This window comes from Mesocricetus auratus, unplaced genomic scaffold, assembly GCF_017639785.1.
Source record: "Mesocricetus auratus isolate SY011 unplaced genomic scaffold, BCM_Maur_2.0 Super-Scaffold_100014, whole genome shotgun sequence".
Classification (NCBI taxonomy): Eukaryota; Metazoa; Chordata; class Mammalia; order Rodentia; family Cricetidae; genus Mesocricetus; species Mesocricetus auratus.
The window spans coordinates 19,996,715-20,011,888 of record NW_024429197.1 but is presented as its reverse complement, the minus strand read 5'-3'; the positions used below and the strand labels follow the sequence as shown (position 1 = coordinate 20,011,888).

General features: G+C 44.2%; 1 protein-coding gene across 2 annotated transcripts in view; it reads left to right on the top strand.

Moving 5' to 3' along the window:
* The first annotated feature begins 9 nt into the window (after positions 1 to 9).
* Trit1 (tRNA isopentenyltransferase 1) overlaps positions 10 to 15,174 on the top strand; it is a 46,583-nt gene continuing 31,418 nt past the window's right edge. The window contains exon 1 of one of the 2 annotated variants that reach the window (XM_005084340.4): positions 10 to 198. In XM_005084340.4, the coding sequence (XP_005084397.1) occupies positions 25 to 198 (174 nt within the window). In that variant the 5' untranslated portion in view covers positions 10 to 24. The remainder of the gene's footprint in view (positions 199 to 15,174) is intronic. The other variant, XM_013123878.2, reaches the window with a different exon arrangement.

The window sequence follows — 15,174 nt, the reverse complement described above, 5'->3', positions numbered from 1 at the left end:
GGCGCATGCGCAGTTCTCTTCAAGATGGCGGCGGCTGCGGCTGCACGAGCGGTTCCTGTGAGCTCTGGATTCCGGGGCTTGCAGAGAACACTGCCACTTGTAGTGATTCTCGGGGCCACTGGCACTGGCAAGTCCAGCCTGGCTCTGCAGCTAGGCCAGCGGCTCGGCGGCGAGATCGTCAGCGCCGACTCCATGCAGGTATGGCAGCGTGTTTGGCCCAGGGCCTGGGAACCCTGGAGGTCGAGTGCGGGCCTGTCGCGTGGCTGCAATGGATGAACCCAGAGGCTTTTGGGGGTGCAGGTGAAAGGTACCCATACCTGCTAGACACCTATCCGACGGCAGACAGTGTCGCCTGTACCTTGTGATCACTTCTCAGGCCGTTACTGTTTCATAGATATCACCAATAGTTTTGTTTATGGATAAAAATGTTGGGGCTTGGGAAGGTGAAGCGACCTTGTGCGTGGGACATTGCAATAAGCTGAGGAGAGGTATTTGAACGTATAAGGTTAACACATATCCGGTGAATTTCAACAAATGAAAATTATTCCAGAACTTTTGCCATAATTTTAATTCTAGCTCAGTGAGACTAAGATAAATCAGATGCCACCTGTGAGTGGCTTCCTGGGCAGCAGAAGAGTCAGATGACCCGGATTGCAGTAGGAGGCAGCCATTGGTCTCGTGACTTCAGATTAACACGTGTTCTTTATTTAAACATTGTTTTATTTGTAAAGTGGAGGAAATGTCATTTGCCTCAGTCACAAGGCTGAAGTGATTCATAATCGAGACGTCTGAGTGTTACACTGGAGAGCAGGGTGGCCAGCTCTGAAGAAAGTCAACAATTGTGGTAAATGTTGGCTGTAGCCAAGGGTTTTTGTTTGTTTGTTTGTTTGTTTTAATCCTCTTGTCCTCTTTGAGATAGGACGTGCAGAAGGGATGTAGTATTCATCTTGTGTGGGAGCATTTGTGCTAGAGAGTAGGTGACATTTTGGGTGAATGTGAGAAGGGTTACAAAGGCTGTTAAGCATGTTCAAAGACACAATCAGTCACTGAACCTAAACGGATGGGCACTACTCAAATAGGGTAGTCTTTACCCCAGTCTGCCTCCTAAGGCTCCTGGCATGATTTCTACCCTCATTGTTTTTTCATTTGTGAATGATGCGACCAGCATATACAAAATGGTAGGATAATGCAACTCATATTGTTTGCAGCCTGCTTTGTGTATCCGGGGATAAAATTCAGCTTGAATCTCAACCTTATTTTTCCCAACATCAGGTTGGCTTGAACAAAAATGCCTTTGCTCCTTCTTTTGTAAAATAGGAAGAATATCAATATTTATGATTAAATGAAGTACAGTTTGTGAAGCACTTAATACAACTTATGACAAGTGTTAAAAATATGATAATAGTGAAAAATATGGCGGCTGTTATTTTCTGTGTGTGCAGATAAGAACATACTCCTTATATTGGGGAATTTTAGTCTGGGTAAACATGGCACAAGGCAGAGCTAATAAGTGAACAGAACTATTTACAGAGCATTGGCAGGTGGGCAGATTCAGGAGAATACACTACTAAGTGCTGGATTTCATGATAGACTATTCGGTGCTGTACAATTCTTGAGAAGGAAGAAACCAGTGAAGGGCCTGGAAAGTCTCTAAAGAAGGCCAAGGCTGGGGAGGCAGTTCAGTCAGCAAAGTGTCTGCCACACAAGTGTGAGAGCCTAGGGCAGGGGGCTGTAAGGCTGGAGGATCCCCAGAGCTCGCTGACCAGGAAGTGTAGTCAGCCTGTGAGTGCTGAGTTCAGTGAGAAACCACCCTGCCTTAAGACAGAAGGTAGAGAGTGACTGAGGAGGGTGCCTGGCGTTGACCTCTGCCCTCCTCATGCATGTCTGTACAGACTCATGCACTCATACACACACATGCACACATAAATTCAAAAAGAACAAATGGGTAAGTAAATAAAAATTTTCAAAAAGAAGAGCTTGAAGTTGGGCAAGGTGGCATACATTGTAATCTTTGCTCTTGGCAGGTTGAAGCAAGTGAACTGCTGGAGGTTGGAGGCCAGCTGGTATACATAGGAAGTTTCAGGCCAGCCAGAACTACATAGTGAGACCTTGTCTCAAAAAAGCAAAATAAAATAAAGTGAAGGTTAAAATATAGAAACATGTTACAGAGAAACCCTGTCTCAAAAAAATGGAAAAGAAAGAGAAAGAAAGAAAGGAAAAACAGAAAGGCATGTACTAGGAAGGAACACAGAAGACTTCAGAGTGGTTGAAGAGTGCATGTAGGGCAGTGAAGAGACTTCAGTATGGTGGCATCATAGATTCTTCTAGCTTAGGAGATAAATACAGGATAAGGGCAGTGTGCATAAATGGTTGGGAGGAGCATATGAAGAAATTCAAGTGCGTTGAATTATAGTCGTGTGTCCTGATACCTTGGAGACTTGATTACCAAGGGATTCAGTAAGATGGAGTTACATTAACCTAAGAAATATCTAAGAACCATTCCAGTCCTTGTGTTCTGTAATTCTGGGCTGGTGAAGCATTAGTGGAGGTGTTCTAGTTGAGGCAGAAAGAATAAGCCCAGTGTGATACAGGATTTAGAGTTAGGGGCCTCAGAGAATGGCCAGGCTCCAAGTCAGGAAGATTTTACAGGGCATCCAAGGTGAAGTCTGTTGGTGGATATTTAGGCAATGCTGTAGACAGGGTTATATTCTAGGACTCTTGGATTTGATCCTCCTACTCTTTGATAAACATCCAACTTGTTCCATTTCTTTGCTCAGACCTTTCTCAGAAATCATCCCTCGTGTATCAAACCTGGTCCCTGTCAAACATGTTTTAAATAATCTTTCCTTTTTGTTTTGTTATTTTCTTGAGATAGAAGCTTACTCTGTAGCTCAGACAGGCTTGAAACTTGTAGCAATCCTCCTGCCTCAGCCTCTGGAGTACTGAGCCACCATGCCTTGCTAATCATTTTACCTTCTGTTAATTTTTAAGTAATTGAATGGGTTTAGTCCTTATATGAAGGTTTGGGGGTTGGTTAGTCTCTGTAGTGGCTTTTATAGTCTCAGGAATGGTTATTTACTCAAAGCTATGTTGTATAAGGGTAAGTTAGAGTTCTTTGTCATTGTAGAGTAGGACATCAGGACTCTGCCTTGTATACTGCTGACAATGTGTTAGACCTTTCATATATTCCAAAATATTTCATTAAAATGGTACTTTTTTTTTCTTGTGGTGCTAAGAATCAAACCTAGGGCGTTCTAGGACAGGTACATAACTATTTAGCTGCACTCCTAGCCCCAATAGCACATCTTTGTGTGTGCTTGTGCATGTGTGGGTGCCTGTGCACATGTGCCCATGTGTGTGGAGGCAGGAGAGTAACCTTGGGTGTCATTGCTTAGGTGGGGTTCACCATTTTGTTTATTTCTTTTTTTTTTGTTTTTTTTGTTTTTCAAGACAGGGTTTCTCTGTGGCTTTGGAGGCTGTCCTGGAACTAGCTCTTGTAGACCAGGCTGGCCTCGAACTCACAGAGATCCGCCTGCCTCTGCCTCCCGAGTGCTGGGATTAAAGGCGTGCGCCACCACCGCCCGGCTCCATTTTGTTTATTTCTGAGACAGTCTGTGTCAGAACTCTACTACATTCCCAGCTCCCTCTCCCCTGGGCCCTCACAGCACTGATCTCCCCATTCACAACCTCAAATCACTGCCGTCCCCCAGCAGCCATTACTTGCCAGTATGGCCTCAACCAGGGTTGGAGTCTTAGGAGTGTCTCCTCCATCCACAGGGTAACTTTGACTGCATTGATCTTTGTAGGTGACCACAGGTGCTATGAGTCCATGAGTGCAACAGCCATGTCATGTTCAAAAGACAGCATTATAGCATTGGGTGCCATCCTTTGTAGATGAGTTTCTGTTCCACCTAGGTCCCTCAGCCCTTTAATCCCAAATAAATATAGAGAGGCTTAGATTAATTATAAGCTGACCAATGACTCAGGTTTCTTATTGACTAGCTCTCTCTTAATTGTTAACCCATTTCTATTAATCTGTGTGTCTTCATGTGGTTTTGGTTTACTGGAGAATGCTCCAGCATGTTACTCCTTTGGCAGGTACAAGGAGTCTCTATGTCTGCTCCTCTCTCTGTCCTCTCCGAGGAATTCTCCTCATCTGGTAGCCCTGCCTGTTCTGCCTGCCTGGCTGCTGGCCAATCAGTATTTTATTCATCAACCAATAGGAGAAACATATATACAGAAGGACATTCCCCCATCAGTCCTCCAGTTCTCTCTCTCTCTCTCTCTCTCTCTCTCTCTCTCTCTCTCTCTCTCTCTCTCTCTCTCTCTCTCTCTCTCTCTCTCTCTCGTGTGTGATTGTTTGCCTGCATATATGTCTGCACACCAATGCATACAGTGTCTGTAGAGGCCAAAAGGGGAAATCAGATCCCTTGGAGCTGGAGTTACAGATAGTTGTAAGCCACATAGTAGGTGCTTGGAATTGAACCTGGGGTCCTCTAAAAAAAGCAGCCAATGCTCTTAACCCCTGAACCATGTCTGTCCAGCCCCATCCTTCAGCTCTTACTTGATACAGACGTCTTGTTTAGAGCTGAGCAGTTAACAGTCATTCTCAGCTCAGTTACTCATGAGTCCCTGTGCTGACTCCTGCCCACTGCAAAAAGAAGTATCTCTGACCAAGCTCGAGAATACTAATTATGGAGTGACCTGGCTGGCACAGCTGTGCTGAGCTGAACAGTGAATTTCTCAGATCCTCTGGCCATAGCAGGCTCCATTTGGTGCTTCATAGAGGGGCAAATGGGAGCTATTGGTTTCTGCAGCCTCAGTATTTCCTGGATTCTAGTGTGTGGGAAGGGGGAGGCTCTAGGTCCTTTTCTGGTAGTTCTCTCAAACTCCTGTATTCTACTGTGACCCTTTTGGTTCTTGGATGCGTGCAGGCACATTTCAGAATTGTGACTAGAATATGAGGTTAAATTTCCTTTATCCTTGGGGGTTATTAATATATAAAAAACATAGAGGATTTTTGATCTTTCTGAACTGTGCTTAATTTTAGGCTAATTTTGTATGTTCATAACATTTCTTCTTGGTCCCAGTTGGAGAACATTGATCTTTGATTTTTTGTTTTGTTTTGTTTTGTTTTTCCGAGACAGGGTTTCTCTGTGTAGTCTTGGCTGACCAGGAACTTAACTCTGTAGACCAGGCTAGCCTCAAACTCAGATCCACTGCCTCCCAAGTGCTGATATTAAAGGCATATGCCACCACCACTCAGCTGATCTTTGATTTTTTTTTTACTTTTAAGCGCAAATATGCAATAAAATATCCATGTCCTATTGACTGAGTATGCCTAGTTACACTTCAGTCTTCATTTCTGTCTTTGTTCACCATTGTGCTTTGTTAAAATCAGAGCTCATTTTCTAGCCAGTGGAAGGAAAGGATGCTTTTTGTTGTTATTTTGTGTTTTGAACTAGGATCTCTCCTCCCTGTGTAGTCCAGACTGGCCCTGAACTCACAATCCTTTTGCCTTAGCTTTTCAAATGGAGGTACCACTCAAAAATGTTTTTATTTTATGTGTATTATTTTTCTTTTATCTTAAGTATGCACACGTGCATGTGTGTTTATTTTATATGCTTGTTTGCATATATGTGTGTGCAGTGCCCTGCAGAGGCCATTAGAGCGCATAAGCTTCCCCAGAACTGGAATAATGATTATGAGCCACATTTTGGTTGCTGAGAACTGACTTGGGTCCTCTACTAGAACAAGTGCTCTTAACCTTTGAGTCATGGCTCCAACCCCTGGAGATACTTCTTTTCAATGCTTTAGCAGAATATATTTTATAAGTATGTAAACAAAATGTCTCTAAAGAAAAGGTCTCAAGGAGTCCTAGCTGCCTTCAAACTCAGTATGTAACTGGAGAGCCAAGAGGATGGTCTTGAACTCATCTTCCTGCTCTTCCTCCTAAGTGCAGGAGTTATATGTGTGTGTGTGCTCTCACATCTGGATTTACACTCTATCTATCTATCTATCTATCTATCTATCTATCTATCTATCTATCTATCTATCTGGCTATTTATTTATTTTGGTTTTTCGGCCTGGAATTCCCTCTATAGACCAGGCTGGCCTCAAACTCATATCTGCCTACCTCTGCCTCCTGAATGCTGGGATTAAAGGAGTGTGCTACCATTGCCTTGTGGCTATATTCTCTTTCTCTCTCTCTCTTTTTTTTTTTTTTTTTTTGGTTTTTCGAGACAGGGTTTCTCTTAATTGTTTTGGAGGCTGTCCTGGAACTCGCTCTGTAGACCAGGCTGGCCTCGAACTCACAGAGATCCACCTGCCTCTGCCTCCCGAGTGCTGGGATTAAAGGCGTGCACCACCAACGCCTGGCTTATATTCTCTTTTTAAAAATTAAAATTATTATCATGATTTTATGTGCATGGGTGTTTTGCCTGCATGCATATTTGTATACCTGGTGCCTGTGGAGGGCAGAAGAAGGCATTGGATCTCCTAAGACTGGAGTAAAAGATGGCTCTGAGCCACTGTGTGGGTGCTGGAAATCAAGATCAGGTCCTTTGGAAGAGCAGCCAACGCTCTTAACCACTGAGCCATCTCTCCAGCTCCTTGGCTTCAATGTATGTGTAATAATTATTTGTGTGCCCGTGTAGCAAGAAGAGGGCTTCACATTCCCCAGAGCTGGAGTTGTAGGTGGTTGTGAGCCACCATGTGGGTGCTGAGAGCCAAACTCATCCTTTGCTAGGGCAGTGAGTGTTCTTAACTGATGTGCTGTTGCTCGAGTCCCTTTACACTCTCTAAATCGTCACAGCAAGTAACATGAAGTTGGTATTATTTAACAGCCCAGGGACTATGCCCAAGATCTGTGGATCTGTCACTGAGCATAGTTCTCTCTGCTTTACACATCCAGTGATTTCCCCTCTAGATGAGGCAAGAGCTGTAGGATTCAGTCACAGAGAATGCTGCCACTCATCCCTCATGGGGTATGCAACATTTGGAACAGGATCTGAAATGTACCTTAAGATTCATAATATGGAGCCTGGTTAGGCAGTGTGCAAACTGTAACAACACTTGAGAAGCAGAAGGACCAGAAATTCAGGTCATTCCCAGCTGTGTAGTGAGTTTGAGGCCAGGGCTACATGAGGTCCTGGCTAAAAGAACAGGCAGCAGGGCCACTGAAATGGTTCAGCAGTAACAGTGCATGTCACTAAGCTTGAGGACCTGAATTTGGTCCCTGGCACCAGCATGGTGGTGAAAGAGAGAACTGACTTCTAAAAATTGTCTGTTGACCTCCATACAGATTCTGAGGCACACGTGAACTCTCCTCCCCATAAGCAGAGATTTTATTTGTTTAGTTTTTAAAATCACAAAAAAGATTCCTAATGTGGATCATGGTGATGTGTGTCAGATGGAGTTTTGAGCAAACTAGTGGCCACTGGGTGTGTGTTGGGGCTAAAACTTGGTAGAGACAAAAAAGTAGGATTTAGCATCAAGTTGGTACCCAAGATGAATGTTTATTGAGACAAAGGAGAAACTTAGTCTGTGGGGAGCCCAGACAGTGCTAGAAACCTCCTTGTTGTTAATAGCCACAGATGAAAGGGAGACGAGTGGAAAGTGATAATTAGAAAGGCGTTTCAAGTTTCCGAGTGGAGTTTTAATTTATTTTTATTTGTTTATGTTTTGAGATGGGGTCTGGTTGTATTATCCAAGCTGGTTTCAAATTCATGGGTCCAAGTGATCTTCCACCTCAGACTCCCAAGTAGCTAGATTATAGTCTCTGTGACTATTGTTTTTGCATTTTAATATTCCTTTAATATTTTAATATAAGCTCCTTGGATGTTTATATTCAGAAATGTGCCAATAAATAAACAAAATTGTAAAATTCTCTCTCTTTCACACACACCACACACACACACACTGATGTCAGGCGTCTTTTTTGTTGCTTTCCAGCTTTGTTTTTTTTTTTTCTATTGTTTTGATATCTTTTGTTTTTCGAGACAGGGTTTCTCTGTGTAGCTTTGGAACCTGTATCTAGGACTCACTCTGTAAAACAGGCTGGCCTTGAACTCAGAGATCTGCCTGCCTCTGCCTCCCAAGGACTGGGATTAAAGGAATGAGCCACCACCTCTCGGCTATTAATTATTATATTAAGGATTTGTTTATTGTGTGTGTATGTGGGGGCGGGGCTTGCTCGCCATGTACACACAGTGCCTGTTAAGGCCAGAAAAGGGCACTGGATCCCCTAGAACTGGAGTTGCAGGTAGTTTGAGCCACCTTGTGGGTGCTGGGGACCAAACCCAGGTCCTCTGTAAGAGCATCAGATGCTTGTAATCACTGAGCCACCTCTCTGATTCCCTTTATTTTCTGAGACAGTCTTCCACTGAACCTGGAACTTGCTGATGTTTACTAGACTGGCTAGCCCATGAACCCGCCTGACTCCATCCCACCCAGCGCTGGGGTTAGAAATGTGTATTGCTTCACTGGCCTGTACATGGTTGTTGGGGATCTGAACTCAGGTCCTCATGCTTGCATAGCAAGCACTTGTGTTCACTGATCCCTAGCCCTTGCAAAACACCATCTTAGGTCAATTTCCCTTCCTCTTTCCTTCCACAGGGTCTCATAACCCAGACTGCTTCATTCCCCTAATCTTTCTTCCTTTAACTCCTAGGTAGTGTCTGAAGTGCTGAGATTATGTGCAGTGCTGTCTCTCTGTCTCTGTCTCTCCCCTCCCCCTCCCTCCTTAAAAATTTTATTTATTATGTATATAGTGTTCTGACTGCATGTATGCCTGTATGCCAGAAGAGAGCACCAGATCTCATTACAGATGGTTGTAAGCCACCATGTGGTTGCTGGGAATTGAACTCAGGACCTCTGGAAGAGCAGCCAGTGCTCTTAACCTATAAACCATCTCTCCAGCCCCCAACAACCCCGTCCCCATGGTACTAGGGATTGAGTTCAGCCTGTACACTCCTCTGAGCTTAAGCCTCAGCCCTTTGTCTTAATTGCCTTGCATGTTGTACTTTTGTTACCCGTTGTCCTAATTTAACCATAGGATCTGTCCTTGGTAATTTTGACATTCAAAAAATATTCCCAGCAGATTAGCCTGAGGTATTTTTCTTGATTCTGGCTCACTGTGCCACCTGGAGGTTGGTTGTCTTAGGAGCTATAAGAAGGCGGGCTGAGCAAGCTAATAAGCAGCACTCCTCCATAGCTTCTGCATTAGTTCCTGCCTCCAGACTCCTGTTTTTTTGTTGTTGTTGTTGTTTTGTTTTGTTTTTCCAGACAGGGTTTCTCTGCATTGTTTTAGAGGCTGTCCTGGAACTCGCTCTGTAGACCAGGCTGGCCTTGAACTCACAGAGCTCCGCCTGCCTCTGCTTCCTGAGTGCTGGGATTAAAGGCGTGCACCACCACCGCCCAGCCTCAGGCTCCTGTTTTAACTTGCCTCAGAGATAGCGTATGTACATGAGAGGTATAAGATGAAATAAGTCCTTTCCTCTCCAAGTCTTTTGGTCATGGTGTCTATCACAGCAGGGGTCATCCTCAGGCAGCTCATTCCATGGCAACCTTTTACAAGTCACTTTTCTAGGGAAGACTTTGATAAACACTGAGTAAGTGTTTTAATGGCACCGTGAGGCAGGAGGATTCCCATGAGTGTGAGCCGGTCTGGACAGAAAGAAGGAAGGGAGAGAGGGAGGGGAAAGGAGTGAGAGCTAGAGTTAAGCTCTGAGATGAAATAACAACATCCTGCTAGAGGTTACAGGTCTGAAGTGGGCCTTTTGTCTTGAGAGTCTGATAAACAATGACCCGAGCATCTGGCAGCCAAATGCCTGCTTCCTGCTGTTATAAGCCTGTGGTTTGTGGAGTAGGGTGTCACAGACTCTTGGAGGGATCGCTGTCTTAGGGATTCCTTCTGGGTCCTGTGCATTTCTGTGTGGCTCTGACAGAAGTGACCCTTTTTGTACTACTGATAGTTCAATTTTTTCCAGACCCGATGTTTCTCAGTGCATAGAAGCACAACTATTCTCATTCAGCAGCGGGAGTCAGAATTCAAGGGGAGGCCAGTAACACAATCCCTGCTTTCCAGGATGGAAAAACTGAAGTACAGAAAGATTAAAGAGATCGTACCGCAAGACATCTGCACACCTGGGAATTGGACCTGACTCTTCAGACTCATTTGTAGAGCCTGATCCAGTGCAGGAAGATGATACTGAAGGTCTTCCTTTCAGTCTGGGTTGTCATCTTGGCATGCAAATCCAGGGTGGAGTGAGTGCATCGCTTTCAATGGCTGCAAAACCTGAAGGCAGTTTCTGAACATGTACACTGCCTGCTTGAAAATAGAGGCTGCCGAGTGTATACTAAGAGGAGATAGAGCGTTTTGTTTGGGTTTCTCGAGAGGAAATGTCTCTGATGCCTTAATTCTTCCAGTCCCGGGGAGAAGCAGTATTGGACATAGGAGCACAGTTCCCTTTGTGTTTTCCAAAGCTACAGGAGAGGGTCAAACAGCTTTTGGCAGACTGACTAGTCAGCAGGCTCTGTGTCAGCTAATAGATGTGGAACTCTGTGTTCTTTTTGTCTGCTTTGGGCCATAATTTAGGAACAGTGTTTTGTACTAAAGGACTGTCTGTCTGATAGTGCTCAAGGGAGATGTGGGAGGCATGGGGGACAGATCTGAAAGGAGAGATGGGATGGTGCTGCCTCATAGTGGCCTCATACTCAGATAAAAGGCACAAAGACCTGTTAAGCAGGAGAGAGATGGCCTATCCACGGGATTTTTATCACTGCCAGTGGCTACAATCTTTAAAATGACTAGACATGACAGGAGGCCAAGAAGGAGATTTCAAATGTTTTTGACTCATGTAGAGAGTGTGTGTAGATAGTAGGTTTCTAGGTCACTTGGCTTACTTCCATATTAAATATAGTTTTATTTTGTGTAGGTTCTGCATATATGGTCAGTTTTTGCTGCTACAGAGAGATCCTCCAATGTAGAAAGGAGAAGTGACTACTGGCTAATAGGGAAACCTCAGGGGAGAGAGCACAGATGAGACTTGAGCTTGAGGCTTCTGAGCTGAGGCACTGCCCTGCTGCCTCAGTGACAGCTAAGTGTCAGATATGGCTCCTCCTGCACCAGCATACATGTGCACATACATACATGCATGCCTGCATGCAAAACACTCATCACCTAGAGTAAATAAATTAAAAAAATGTTTTTTAGAAAGAAAACAGCATAGCAAAGGCATTGCATTGTCTCCTATCTCCTTACAAGCGCGTATCCTTAAGGAATGGCCGGCAACCATCTGGCCCAGAGGATTCTTGAGGGACTGTCATAGGAGGTAAAACCAGAGATACAGGCCCTAGGAACAAATTGTTGAGGCCCTTAAAAGTCATACCGTGAGGTTGGGAGTTTAAGTAGGGAAGTAAGAGTGACTTTAGTGACTGAGTGGAGAGTGGGCCAAAGGGGCAGCTTGGGTTCTGCAGCATTTGCCTGCATGGCTGAATGAATTAGACATTTTTTCTCCCTAGAATTTTTTTTAGAGTACAATGATTTTGATTCACTGATAATTGAAGTCTGTTTTTAGGTTTCTTTAATTACGTTTTATTAAAGAACAAAGGCCAAATAGTCCTCAGACCTCACCCTGCTTCATCTTGACTGATTTGGAAGTAGTGAAGGTCATAGTCTTGTCAGACGCCAGGATTCTTCTGAAGCATCTCCTGGTAAGGTATTTTAGATGCCTTTTGGTCTCAGAAACAACTGTGATTTTATTTTTCAAGCCTCCAATGAAAACAATATTTCCAAATCAAATCAAATCCAAATCAAAACTCCTGGTTGACCTCTTAGGCTTCTTGTCTTTTACAGCATCATCTTGACCAGAGCTCTGGGAAGAGCTTTCTTTCTAGAATTTTTTTTTTCCTTCCAAGACAGGGATTCTCTGTGTAGCCTTGACTGTCCTGGAACTACAAGTGCTGTGTAGTTTTATTTTAGCCATAGAATTTAGTAGTGAGCTCCTTTTGCTTTCACCTATTGTGTGTGTGCGAGAGAGTACGAGCATGCATATGCATATGCTAGTCTTGAACTGTTGTCCTCCTGCCTCAGCTTCCCAAATACTGGTATTATAGGTGTGCACCTCACATTCTGTCCCCACTCCCCATCCTGTTTCAGTTATGGCGAACATTTGAAATTGGTGGATTGTTGCAGTCTGTAGTCTAGCATAGGTTCCCCAGATGTCGTGGTATTTGTTTGTGTGATGATGGGTCATCCATGTGCTTCAGCAGTCAAGTGGAGTCAGAGAATGCTTTCTAGAGTCACTTCTGATTGTTTCTACCTGGTTGCAGGGTCCACCAGGAAAGCTGGCCTCCCTGGCCTGTGAGCTTGTCCTGTCTCCACATTTCCTGTCACAGCAGGCGTGCTGGGATACAGTGCTGCAGGCATCCAGCTTTTCATGTGGGCTCTGAGCGCGTCATGGTGAGGTTGTCAGGCTTGTGGGGCAAATACTTTTACCTGCTGAACCAGCCTTGGTTTTACACTTTTGAGACAGGTCTCATGTATTTCAGATTGGCCTGGAACTTGCTATATGGTGCTCTACCACACCCATCTGTGAGGTGCTGAGAATCAAATACATACAGCCTTGTGCATGAAGGCAAGCTCTCTACTAACTAAGCTGCCCTGCCTCTCCAGCCCCAGTCTGATAACGTTTAAATTTGCATATGATAAAGTATTTAAAAGTGAGCGTGTGTGTGTGTGTGTGTGTGTGTGTGTGTGTGTGTGTGTGTGTGTGTGTGTGTGTGTGTGTGTGTGGTGGGGGCGGGGGTTAGAGGACACCTTGCAGGACCGTTGTCCTTCCACCATGTGGAATTGAACTCAGGCTGTCAGGCTTAGCAGCAATCACCTTTACCCACTGAACCATCTTGCTGATCCAAGTGTACTTTTTGTTGTGTAAAGTCTGTGGAGTGTTTGTTCCCCTCTTTCTGTTGTTTGTTGTTTGTTTGTGGTTCTAGGGATTCAGCCTAGAGTTCATCTATATCAGGAAAGTGCTTTACTGGCTGAACTGCACCCTCAGACCTAAGGAGAATGCTGTTGTTCTTGTCTTTTAATTGAGGTTATTTAGATTCCACATACAATTAGTCATTTTAAAATGAGTGATTCTGGGCATAATTCACAGTGGTATATAACTAATATTTCTATCTGGTTACAAAACACTCTCCCCTAGAGAAATTCCATAGTCCCTGTTAGGCCTGTTTCCCCTACCCCAACAGCCAGGAGCTTCTCTTCCTTGTTTATGTGAAGAGCTCAGAATAGGTCAGTCTAACAAGTTACATGTGTGATTTTGTGTCTGCCTGTGTATCATGTAGATGCTGGGACTTGAACTTGGGCCCTTGAACATGCTAGGCAGTAGGCAAGTGACAAGCATTGAGTTTTTGGACTGTTATAAACAGTATTGCTGTGAGCAAGCATGTTCATGAGTTTGAGTACCTTTTTTGATTAATACCCCCCCAATTATTAGAATATATACTTAGCATTGCTAAGTCATGTAGTAATTATGTGTTTATCTTTCAGGAGCTTCCTAACCTTTCCACATGACCACACCAATTTTACATTCCCACTAATAGTGTATCAGGATGCCAGTTTTTCCATAACTTCTCTTAATACTTGTTATTTTTCTTTTAAAAATTTTATTTTAAAGCAGGGTGTAGTGACTCATACCTTTAATCCTAGCACTTGGGAGGCAGAGCCAGGTGGATCCATGAGTTTGAGACCAGCCTAGTCTACAAAGTGAATTACAGGACAGCCAGAGTTACATAGTGAGGCCCTGTCTCAGAGAGAGAGAGAGAAAGAGAGAGAGAGAGAGACAGAGAGAGACAGAGAGAGACAGAGAGAGAGACAGAGACGGAGACAGAGACAGAGACGGAGGGAGGGAGGGAGAGAGAGAGAGAGAGAGAGAGATTGATTGATTGATTGATTTTAAGATACCCTAGGTTCAACTAGATGGCTCAGTGGGTTAAGACACTTTCTGAGAACCTGAGTTTGGTTCCTGGAACACATTTGGTAGAAGGAGAAAACTGACTTAGGATACTTTTGTCTTCTGTAGTCTACACAGGCATCATGGCATGGGCGTATCCCTTCCCTGCCCCTAAATAAATTAAAAATTAACTTTAAAAAGCCATTCTAGTATGCTTGTGAAAGTGGTGTCTAACTTCAGTTTTGATGTATAGTTCCCTAATGACCCTTTTTGGTTTTGGTGACCTTTTTCCCAGGGCTAGGGATGGAACCCATGGTAGGTGAGCGTTTTAACACTGAACTACAAACCCTAGCCCTACCCCCAAACTCCAAGAAAACTGCTAATTTTTCCCTTCCAGTAGTCTCATGCATGCCAGGCAAGTGCTATACCGCTGAGCTGTAGCCCCTCATCTATCTACCTATCTATCTATCTATCTATCTATCTATCTATCTATCTACCTACCTACCTACCTACCTACCTACCTACCTACCTATTGTTTTGTGGTTTTTCAAGACAGGGTTTCTCTGTGTAGCTTTGGAGGCTGTCCTGTAACTAGCTCTTGTAGACCAGCCTGGTCTCGAACTCACAGAGATCCGCTTGCCTCTGCCTCAGGAATGCTGGGATTAAAGGTGTGCGCCACCACTGCCCAACTTGTTTCTTGTTTTTAATTTGAGCCAGGATCCCTCTGTGTGGCTTAGACTAACTTTGAACTATGTAGCCCAGGCTGGTTTCAAAGTTGTAGGTATCCTCCTGTCTCAGTCTGCTAGTGCTGTAGTGTTGTACTTAGAAAGCATGACTTCCCCCAGGCATCATTTGGTTGCTTGTTTTTAAATTGGGGTGTTTGTCTTTTTGTTGGTGAGCTGCATGTATTACATTTCTTTCAAGAAAGTTTGTATCAGTTTTGGGGTGTGTGTGTGTGTGTGTGTGTGTGTGTGTGTGTGTGTGTGTGTGTGTGTGTGTGTGTGTGTGTGTGTGTTTGCTGCTGCCCCACCCCCATGTCCCTGTAGACTGCCTATCTTTCATTCTTGTCAGTGCCTTGCCTGCCTGCCTGCCCCTTCTTTTCTCCTCCTCCTTTTCTTAGAGGTGGCCCAGTTACCTTCTCAAGGATATATTGTTGGCCTTTTGTGTTTTTCTGCTTTTGAATTTGCTGTTCCTATTTGTTGTGCTCACGTCTGTA